Consider the following 12,500-nt stretch of genomic DNA (forward strand, 5'->3'; position numbering starts at 1 on the left):
CGTTACTACAGGGCCAGTTATGAAATATCACTGAACACTTTTAAAACAATACACTGGGCTGAGAGAGAGAGGTAGAGATGGCTATAAGTTGAAGCTGGAATTCTCTATCTGATTTGAGTATCCATAGGGTTGCCTTAATATGGAACTTAGCTACTACCGGAATGTTCGAGGTCCGAGATCTGGAAGCGTGGGGAGTTGGCCTAAGGGCATGAGAGTTATCAACTAGATAAAAATGTAAAGAGACGAATCCTAGGTTTCAAGCAACTCTCGGATGTACAGCGAGCTCCACCCACCCTTTGTCCCCGAAATAGAAAAAAACATTAGATCTAACTCTAGGATTTTCGGGAATCTTCCAAAGCACATGGCACAATATAAGAATTGAATATTTTATCACAAGCATGATGCCATATTTCACAAAAATATAAAAGAACATTAGATAAGCCCTTGCTCAAATCTTGCACGAATCACATAACACTCTCAAAAAGATTACGTAAGACTTTTCAACAAAATACGTGAAATAGAAATTTAATTCTTATAAATGACATAAATTTACATATACTGTACTTAATTGAATGAAGAATACAAAGAAATTAACGACAAAAGTCTTACGTAATTTACATAACAACCTTATACCTACACGAGACGAACCCTTCTTAAGAGTTGACTATTCACCTCTGCAATGCACATATGATAAGATGAATTAGATACATGAATAAACTACTGTAGTTACTCTACACTTGACCTGCTTTGTAAGAATATATATACAGTATATATATATATATATATATATATATATATATATATATATATATATATATATATATATATATATATATATATATATATATATATATATATATATATGTATATATATATATATATATATATATATATATATATATACATATATATATATATATATATATATATATACATATATATATATATATATATATATATATATATATATATATATATATATATATATATATATATATATATATATATATATATATATATATATATATATATATATATATATATATATATATATATATATATATATATATGTACATATATATATATATATATATATATATATATATATATATATATATATATATATATATATATATATATATATATACATATATGTGTGTGTGTGTGTGAGTGTATATCATTATCATCATCATCTTTATCATCCTCATCTTCTCCTCCTACACTTATTGGTGCAAATGGCCTCAGTTTGATTTCACCAGTCGTCTCTATTTTGAGCTTTTAAATCAATACTTCTCTCTTCATCATCTACTACTTCAGGATTCATAGTGTTCAGTCATGTAGGCCGTGATCTTCCAACTCTTTTAGTGCCTAGTTGAAAATTTGGTGAAGTAATCTCTTTTGGGGAGTGCAAAGAGCATGCCCAAACCATCTCCATCTATCCCTTACCATGATCTCGTCCATAAATGACACTTGAGTAATCTCTCTTATAGTTTAATTTCTAATCCTGGCCTGCAATTTAATTCCCAATTTTCTTCTGAAGGCATTGTTTCCAAATCTACAAAATATGTTGGATATTGTTTCATTGTCATACCACAACTCATGTCCATACAGTAACACTGATCTCACTAAACTGTTATATAGCCTTGTTTTCATTTGTAATTTCAGGTGATTTTATTTCCAAATTTTACATAACCTAGCTATTGTCTGATTTGTTTTTTCCAGTCTTTCATTAAACTCAAATTCTAAAGTTCCTGTATTAGAGATCATACTTTCTAAATATTTAAATGATTCCACTTCATTAATCCTCTCTCCTTCCAGTGATATTTCATCTTCCATTGCATATTCAGTTCTCATCATCTCCCAGTCTTTTTTCTATTTATCTGAAGCCCAACCTCATGTCCTATTTCACGCATTCTGGTAAGCAAGCTTTGCAAGTTCTGTGGTGTGCTGCTAATAAGGACAGCGTCCTCAGCATACTCTAGGTCAGCTGATTTTCTATTACCAATCCAGTCCAATTCTTCTCCACCATCCCCAACTGTTCTATGCATTACAAAATCCATGAGGAGGATAAACAACATAGGTGACAACACATTTCCTTGGCGTATTCCACTGTTCACTGGATATTCTTATGATAAGACCCCACTAATATTAACTTTACACTAGCTATGCTCATGATCATACTTAATTGAATTAACACTTTTAAGAGGAACTCCATAATAATGCAGATCTTTGGCCGGTGCACACTATCAAAGGCTTTTTCATAGTCCACAAATGCCATCAGAAGTCGATTTTTATATTCTACACATTGCTGTACCACATGTCTTATAATGAAAATTTGTTCAGTACAACTTCTACCTTTTCTAATCCTGCGTATTCATCTCTCAGCTTTTCATCAATCTTAATCTCTAGTCTGTTTAAAATAAGCATACTATATATTTTCATGAACACTGGCGTAAGTATAATGCCTCTGCAATTATTGCAATCAGATTTCCTTGTTTTTTGCTATTTTTTACCACCCCTAGCTTCCATTCATCAGGTTTTACCTCTTCACGCCACATTCTGCAATATAATTTTGTAAGTATTCTAGCAGTCACTTAATTTTTGCTCAATATCCTCTCAACAGTTATTCCATCGTGTGTGTGAGTGTCTGTGTGTGCATATACGAATAAAGATTCAGGTTAGATGTTAAGTTTTGTATGTATGCATCTATATGTACTGTATATGTGTAGGTAATCATATCAATAGGCTCCTGGATATACATAGAGTTGAAAAACTATTTAAGATAAACTTGAACGAGTATGAAGAAATTATAGGTAATTATCCCAATATTTGTATGTATATACGTGTTCTCACTCTTCCGTTTATATTGTGAAATTCTCTCTAATGATAAATCAGTTCTTTTGATGATGTCATGACATGAGACCTATCAGGAGTTATTGAGTATCTTAATTTTTTATTGTGGTTTATTGTATCTGAGCATCCTATGAGTTTTCTGCATATATATATATATATATATATATATATATATATATATATATATATATATATATATATATATATATATATTCATACATACATACATACATATATATATATATATATATATATATATATATATATATATATATATATATATATATATATATATATATATATGTACCAGACGTGTTTCCCACATATTGGTACACAATAATGGTATTTTCCTTTTATTTTATATTTCACTCTACACCTCTCTATTAACCGAACCTGTTTAAGCCTGTCTTTTCAGTAATTAATTTGTTTGATTTTTTTGTGACCTTCTTGTCCTGAACCTTGCTATTTGTTGAAATAGATCTAGTTGCATTCACCTTGCCTCTCAGTTACCACCTAACAGCTCACTCGCACATTGGTGACCAACGGGGTGAGCAGCTCCCTCACTGCTGTGTCTTACTGTATGATGATGCCGCCCTCCCCCCCCTGACTCTCCTATTAACGCCACTTCCGTGAAACTGCTGCCCTTTGCTAGTACAGAAGTATTTGCCTGGTTTCAGTGAGCAGAGGTCCAATTCTGCACTAAAGCAGACTATGTCCTTGCGGCTATCGCCGAGGTCACTATCTCGGGAATCTTTAATTTGCTTTGAGAGCAAGGGGACACCCTGTTAGTGTAGAATGCCCTCAAAACATACCTTCTGGAGCAGTAATAGCATACGACGCCCTTAAAACATACTTCCAGGAGCAGTACTTGCTATTTCCAGCTTCCCGTATAGCTAAACTTTTTCAGCTCTTTTCGCAACCGCTAGGGGACCAAGAATCTTCACATGCCCTCAAGGAAATGACCAGCATCACTCGCCTGGAACCTGCCAAAGATGGCTCTCCTCGTGAGGTGAGCCTACTTAGTGCCCTTTGGGTATGACATTTACCCAAACCTGTACATGCTGCCATATCAGATGTCCATATCTTTCCCATGAAGGACCTGATGACTTTATTTAACCCCCTTATGAATATCCACTTCACCATCTTCAAGATCTCCACCAATGACACCACTCCTGATGAAGAGGACAACTATTCAACATCAATTAAAGCTGATGTGAATACAGTAGGACACAGATGCCTACCCTATGATGCGCTGGAGTAGCAACAAAGCCATCCACCACCCATCAATCGCTTGCTCCCCAACCAACGACTTCTACAGCCACATTTATGCTACTACCACTCCAGATTCTGGGTTGCGGTGATGAAATGGGCAAACAGTTGTCAGTGGCCAAAAATGTGTAAATAGGCCCTCCAATTGGCGGTCGACTCCCCTGTCACTAATCTTTTATTTTTATATGATGCAGGTACGGGTGCACGATTTTTGGTAGACACGGGTGGTTGTCATTCTTATCTACCAATGAAACTCTTCAGGACACAACGTAGTCTGTCTAAGTCTGCCAACGTCAGCCTGGTATCCTACCAAGGGATCTGCTATGCACACCCACAGTTACAAAAACCTCTCATTATCATTTAGAAGCTCCAATTATTATTGGAAGTTTCTAGTTGCTAACGTCACATTGCCAATCCTCAGTGTGGATTTCCTCCTACATTTCCACGTCCTGATTGATGTTGCTCACCGATGGTTAGTCAACGCAGACTCTTACTTGTCGACCCCTCTTCAATCTGGCCCCTCTGACCTCACTCTCTACATCAGAGCAACTACGGATGCCTTCGCCCACCTCCTCTCATCGTATCCAGAAGTTTTATGTCCTGAACTTCGCCATACGCCCATGGTTCCCACTAAACATGGTATTTATCACCATATCAAGATGATGGGGACCCCAGTGTTCACCAGATTCTGGCGTCTGTCACCAGATCGTTTGGAAGCCACTAAACGAACATTTGCTGAAATGGAAGAGATGTGCCTTTGCCAAACGGCGTCAAGCCCATGGTGGTCACCTTTAGACATCGACCTGAAGAGAGATGGATGTCTGCGTCTGTGTGGGGATTACAAGTGTCTAAACATGCAGACAGAAATGGATCACTACCACCTCCCAAACATTGCTTACCTGCACAAAGCAAAGGTTTTCTCCACGCTCGATCCCCTAAAGGAATAATATCAGGTGCCCATGAAGCCAGAAGACACCCCCCAAACCACCTTCCTCACCCCTGTGAGTATATACAACTTTAATTACTCCTGTTTGGGCCTTCGCAATGCTGGGAACACTTTTCAACACCTCATGGATGGTATCTTAGGGGACCTACACTTTTATGTATGTTACGTACACAACATACTTGATTCTCTTCTTCCAAAGAGGAATACCTCCTTCACCTACGCATCGTGCTTGATCACCTAAACAGAAAAGCCCTGTAGTCCGATATGATGAGAGTACCTTTGGCGCCAACGAAGTATCGTTCTAACGGCCCTGAATCACTCCTGAAGGAGTCTACTCCCTCCCTGAGAAGGTAGCATCCGTTCAGAATTTCTCCAGCCCCTCGACCGTCAAAGTACTGCCAGCCATCACCGCCACTCTTGCCCTTTTCTATGCCTCCCTCAAGAGCAAGCAAAAAGACCTGAAGTAGGGTACCCTTCAAGAAGTAGCCTACTGCAACAAAAAGAATACCCTATCAACCGCTGATGCTCTTAATTTTCTGGTTTCTCATGCCCCTCTCCTCTCCATCGAGAAGGAACTCAACGGCTCGCCCCACCCACTATCCTTCTTCAGTAGAAAACTGTCCAATGCAGATTCCAACTACTCTACTTTTGACCGCGAATTGCAGGCGGGGCATTTGGCTATTTGTCACTTTTGCCACTTCTTGGAAGGTATGCCCTTTGTCATTCACACGGACTACATGCCTATGGTGCATACCTTCAATCGACGGTCTGATGCCTTTTTCGTCCGTCAACGCCGGCATCTCTCTGCCATGAGTGAATACAATTGCACCCCTCAACAGATCCCTGGGAGAAATTAATCCTGTTACCGGCCCTGTCAAGAAACTCATTGGCTGCCATTCACCTTGGATTAGATTGCTACACCTTGGCAGAAGCCCAACAAAAAGATCCAGAGTACCAAGCATGTGGGACATCCTGCACATCCCTCCATTGGGAAGACGTTGCCCTCAACAAATCCAACACCATTCTCTTCATTGATGTCAGTATCAGTAGAACGTGACCATGGATACCTACACTCATGTGTCGACAGGTGGTTAATTTCATTCATGGCCTTTCCTATCCCTCATGCTGATCTACTGCACAACTACTAAAGACAAAGTTCATTTGGCATAGCATTACTAAGGATGCTAAGAATTGAGTCTGCACCTGTACTTCATGCCAAACTTCAAAAGTACATTGACACACTGTTGTTTTGCCCACATTCACGTTGATGTTTTAAGTCCCATACCCACATAACAAGGATACCCTTACCTGTTTATCGTCATTGACCGCTCCACTCGTCAGCCTAAACCCATTCCCATGGAAAATGCAACGTTCGCTTTGTTTACGTTCCCTACTCTCAGGGTGAATAGCGAGATTTGGTATACCTGAGCATATTACTTTTGACAGGGGTACCACTTTCACCTCTCAATTGTGGACATCATTAGCAAAGCTAGTATTCACCCTACATCAGACAACCGCCTACAACCCTGCTGCCAACGGAATGGTTGAACGTTTTTATTGCACTCTGAAAGTAGCTTTAATGTCCCACTGCAAGGATTAGAAACTACTCCTAAACACACCATGGATGTATCGGCAGCTGAAATGGTGAATGGCATCCCCTTGGTTGTCCCTGCCGTTTTTTTTCCATCTGCAACCTCCTCCAACAATCTCTAGTACTTACATCATGTTGTGGAAAATTTTACTCCATTCCGCCAGACTTACAAGCCCCCAGCTAATCAAAATATACCGACAGATTTGCATTCTGCAATGCTAACTGCACAACAGTGTATATACATTATGTATATATATATATATATATATATATATATATATATATATATATATATATATATATATATATATATATATATATGTATATATACTATTTCTGGTGTAGGGATACTTTAATGTGGTGAAGGGGTTTGTATATTGCCATGATCAGCAAAGCTGTACTAGTCAGGGCCAATCATGCAAGGTTGGTTTGATGTGAGCTATATCACACGAAAACCTCCCATCATCACTTATTTGCAGTGGCTAGCAAGACTCATAGATGCCAACAGAATCTGGAGAAGAAAGACATCAAATGCTTGTAGAGATTTTCGCCACAAAATCCGGGCTTTACCGTGCAAACAGCTTAAGCCGTGGTCCACTGCCAAGAGCTTGTCGACTCAAGCCCCTCTACAGTGTCTTCCTCCTTCCATGACAATTCACACGGATGCCTCAGAACAGGGTTGGGGGGAACATTCCCCTTCCAAGAAGATACAAGGTCAGTGGTCAGCCATATTTCAGAAATTCCATATGAACATTCTGGAAGACATGACAGTGCTTCTAACTCTAAAGAGACTGAAACTGCCCCCTCCTCCCAAAAAAATCACACATAAAATTAGTTCTCGACAGCAAGACAATAGTCTACTGCATCAACAGATAGTGCTCCAGAACTCCTCAGGTCAACCATGTATTTTTAGCCATTCTCTCTTTAGCAAAGTGGAGAAATTGGCATCTCTCAGCAGTTCACTTAGAGGAGGTTTGCAATGTGATGGCAGATGCCCTATCAAGATCCAAGCCTCTGGAAATGGAATGGTCTCTAGATGCAAAATCATTCTGTTTCATCCTAGAGCAAGTCCTAGAACTACATATAGATCAACAAGCAGCTTCCCAAGTATGTAGCATCAAACTTAGATGCGGAAGCAACGGGAATGGATGCAATGTGAATGGATTGGAACCCGTGGTCTCACATTTACCTCTTTCCATCGCTCAACCTCCTAATGAAAGTCCTGAACATAACTATGGACTTTCAAAGGGACAGCAGCACTAGTGGCCCCAAATTGGCCCAAAAGCAATTGGTAACCTCTTGTTCTGGAACTTAAACCTCACAGATCCCTGTCCCAAGATGTTCAACAGAAGACTGTCTTTGCTTCCTCCTGGACAACGAAAAACCTTCAGTTCATGATTTTCTCGCCATAGCGTCTAAAATAAAGTTCGGAGTTGCTAAGGAGTGGGCTGACTTTATAGAAGAATACAAGTCCGCTACTACGAAATGACAATGCTCGTCTTCCTGGAAAAAATGGGTGGAATTTGTTAAAAAACATCAGCCCTCTTCCATTACTATGGACTTCTCTGTTTCATTCTTAATTTTTTTACATGAACGAGGTTTGGCCTCTACAACTATTGCCTCATGTAAATCGGCACTAACTAGACCTATCGCTTATGCTTTTGATATTGAACTCAATAACGAACTGTTCAATAAGATCCTGAAGGCTTGTTCTTAATTGAAACCAAATGCTCCTCCCAAAGCCATCTTATGGTCGTTGCATAAAGTCTTGCTCTTAGCCTTCTCAATAGATAACGACACTATCACTTTAAGGGATCTTACTCAAAAGTCAATCTCTTTGCTTGCTATGGCTTCTGGTGCTAAAGTCAGCGAGACTGTGGCACTTTCGAGTGATGATGGTCACATTGAATTCTTGGAATCATGGGAAGTAAATCTTTATGCAGATCCGGCATTCCTGGCTAAAAATGAACTTCCCACAAAACTTTGGGGGCCTTGGAAGATCCTTCCACTAAAGGAAGACCCTTCTCTGTGCCCCGTGGAATGCCTTAAGGCCTAACTGTCAAAGAGTTGCCCTTTAAGGATGAACATTTTTTAAAGGGGGTAACAATAGGATCTAATCTCTCTTTGACACAGCTAAGGTCCAAACTCACCTATTTTATCAGAAGAGCTGACCCAGATAGTATGCCATCAGGTCATGACCCTAGGAAAGTTGCCTCTCCGTTAAATATTTTTCAGTACATCTAATTTGAAGGCTTACAGGCTTACACGGGAGGGAAATCTTCAAGAGCGTTTTTCAAACATTACCTGCGTCAACTAGAAAAGATCAAACACTTTGTGGTGCCCGCTGGTAGTGTGATTAAACCAGCTTTTTAGTGTTGTGCATGGACTCTTATGGACTGTAAAATTGGAACTTTTCTAGTCTACAAAGTGCAAGTGGAATAATATTTATATTTGTAGTGTGTGTTAAACTATATATATATATATATATATATATATATATATATATATATATATATATATATATATATATTTATATATATATATATATATATATATATATATATATATATATATATATATATATATATATATATATATATATATATAATTGCCTTATTGCCTTATTGCCTTATTTTTTGTTTGGGTTCCCCCCAGGTCCCTCAGTGTGAGGTACCTTGTATATCCACCAGAGAGTTGCTAATGCATCTTCCGGTGTATTTTGCATCTTCCAGTCTTGGATGGTCTGGGATGCATCTTAGATGTTTATCGAGCTTATTCTTAAACAAATCTACGCTCACTCCTGATATGTTTCTTAGATGAGCTAGCAGCACATTAAATAGTCGCTGCACTATCGATGCTGGTGCGTAGTGGATTAATGTCCTGTGCGCCTTTCTTAGTTTACCTGATATAATTTTTGGCACTATTAATCTACCTCTGCTTGCTCTTTCTGATATTTTTAGCTCCATGATGTTTTCAGTAATTCCTTCTATTTGCTTCCATGCCTTTATTATCATGTAGCATTCTCTTCTCCTTTCTAGACTGTATAGTTTTAAGAATTGCAGTCTTTCCCTGTAGTCAAGGTCCTTAACTTCTTCTATTCTAGCAGTATAGGACCTTTGTACACTCTCTATTTGCGCATTATCCTTTTGGTAGTGTGGGTACCATATCACATTGCAGTACTCGAGTGTACTACGTACATAAGTTTTGTAAAGCATAATCAGGTGTTCAGCTTTTCTTGTTTTAAAGTGTTTGAATAACATTCCTATTTTTGCTTTACATTTAGCCAACAGTGTTGCTATTTGGTCGTTGCATAACATATTCCTATTTAACATTACACCAAGGTCTTTAATTGCTTCCTTGTTTGTGATTGTCTCATTATTAGGTCCCTTGTATGCATATACCATTCCTTCTCTGTTTCCATAATTCATTGATTCGAATTTATCGCAGTTAAATATCATCCTATTTATCTCCGCCCATTCATATATTTTGTTTAGATCTCTTTGTAGTGAGTTCCTATCTTCATCACAAGTAATTTCTCTATTTATTCTTGTGTCATCAGCGAAACTTCTCACAACGGAGTTTTCAACATCACAGTCTATGTCTGAGATCGTAATAACAAACAGCAGTGCAGCTAATACCGTACCTTGTGGCACGCCAGATATTACCTGGGCTTCATCTGATTTCTCGTCATTTGCAACCACTATCTATTTTCTGTTTTGCAGGAATTCTTTTACCCATTTTCCTATCTTTCACACAATATTATGCTTTCTCATTTTTTTCTCTAATATATTATGGTCTACCTTGTCAAAGGCTTTTGCAAAATCTAGATAGATCACATCTGTGTCTTTTTCATTTATCATATTTTTGTATATGTTTTCATAGTGTGCTATCAGTTGGGTCTGTGTACTTTTTCCAGGCACAAAACCGTGTTGACCAATATCAAACAAATTATTTTTAACCAAATGGTTCATTATTTTCTTTTTTATTATCCTCTCATATACTTTCATAATATGTGATGTTAGACTAACAGGTCTATAATTGCTTGCCTCTAGTCTTGATCCACTTTTGAAGATAGGGGTTATATAAGCTAATTTATGTTTAACATATATCTCGCTCATATCTACACTTTCTCTTAGCAGTATTGCAAGCGGCTTCGCGATAGTGTTTGCAGTTTTTTTTAACAAAATCGCTGGAACTCCATCTGGTCCGGCTGCCGATCCATTTTTAATTTCGTTTATAGCCTTGACAATATCTGCTTCATTAATATCTATATCCGTTAGATATTCAACATTTTCTTCTCTCATTTCTGTTTCATTATTCTCATTCGCAATTCTTAGCGTGAACTCACTCTTATATTTTTCTGCTAATATGTTGCATATTTCCTTTTTTTCAATCGTTAGCCGTCCTTCAATTCTTAGAGGGCCTATTTCTAATCTCCCTTTATTCATCTTTTTTGCATAGGAGTAAAGTACTTTGGGGTTTCTCTTTATATTTTGAAGTGTCCTTTCTTCTAAGTCCCTTTTTTCATTTTCTTTTGACTGTATAATCTTTTGTTCTGCATTTTCTATCTTACATTTTATTTCCATCATTTTCCACACATTTCTTTCTTTTGCAAGATTTTTCTTCCACTTTGTAATTTTCTGAAATAAGATCCTTCTGTCTCATGATATGCACATCTTTTGTTTATGGTTTTTTTTTTCGGTACATATTTTTCGACAATTTTCTCCAGTATTTTGTACAGTTTGTCCGTATTTACCTGTATATTATCACTTACAAATACATTTTTCCATTCTTTATTCAGTTCTTCATTTATTTCTGACCATTTTATATTCTTACTGTAAAAATTATATTTTCCATATCCTTCCCAAAGTTTTGTGCTTTTATTAATTCTGCGATCACTTGCTTTGGAATGGACTATCAATTCTATGACATTGTGGTCTGAAATTCCCGTGTTATACACTATTATTTCTTTAACATAATTCACCTCATTCACAAATACTAGATCTAGGACATTTTCCTTTCTTGTTGGAATGTGGTTTATTTGTTGCATATTTTGTTCTAATAGCACATCTTGAAGCTTTTCAAATTACCTCTTATCTTCTGCGCTACTATTACTCTCTTTTTTATATGTATACATACAACCACTTTCTTCTATCCGTTCTTTCCAATCCACGGAAGGAAAGTTAAAATCTCCGGATAGGAGTATATTCCAGTCTTTATGGTTTCTACATATATCATCTATTTTATCTATTATTATGTCAAACTCCTTAGTATTTGGGAGTCAAAGGTGATATTCTTCTCTTATTATATGAAAAGATATTATCATGTTACTCTATTACATAATTCTGGGGTTGAAAACTTCTGTTTTCTACAGATATTCACCTCACATGTTGTTGCACCAATTATTGTTGAATTTATGGATTTTTAGAAATGATAAAATAATATAGTTCTTTTTGCATTTCCATTCTTTTTTACCGACTTCGGTCTGATAGATTACTTTGAACAAAGATTTTATTCACAGTGAGTGGGACACTGCAGATAATTCTTTTGTTCCTACGCAAGTTACAAAAAACTCGATTATACTGTTCATAGCCAGGGACTATCGTCCCAACTCCTATGTGGAGGTGTGGACACACCTGTTCTGACACACTATCTATATACGACCTTTGTACTTATATAATTAGTGGGAGTTCTAAGAACTCAAATGGGTTAGAAACTCCAACTAGCCACAACTGAGAATGTTAATTCTCTATTACACTTCCATCAGGACGACATTGCTCGAGCCCCCCCAAAAAAACGGATTATGACATAAGAAAAATCTATTTCTGGGTGAGATAGCCA

At 37.2% G+C, this 12,500-nt stretch overlaps 1 protein-coding gene across 1 annotated transcript; it reads left to right on the top strand.

Annotated features, from left to right (window-relative positions):
• Positions 1-4,445: 4,445 nt before the first annotated feature.
• On the top strand, positions 4,446-5,069 carry LOC137659038 (uncharacterized). The gene has a single exon (XM_068394132.1). It carries the CDS (start codon positions 4,446-4,448, stop codon positions 5,067-5,069), a length of 624 nt encoding a protein of 207 aa, XP_068250233.1.
• Positions 5,070-12,500: the final 7,431 nt, after the last annotated feature.

This window comes from Palaemon carinicauda, chromosome 19 (genome assembly GCF_036898095.1).
Source record: "Palaemon carinicauda isolate YSFRI2023 chromosome 19, ASM3689809v2, whole genome shotgun sequence".
NCBI classification, from domain to species: Eukaryota; Metazoa; Arthropoda; class Malacostraca; order Decapoda; family Palaemonidae; genus Palaemon; species Palaemon carinicauda.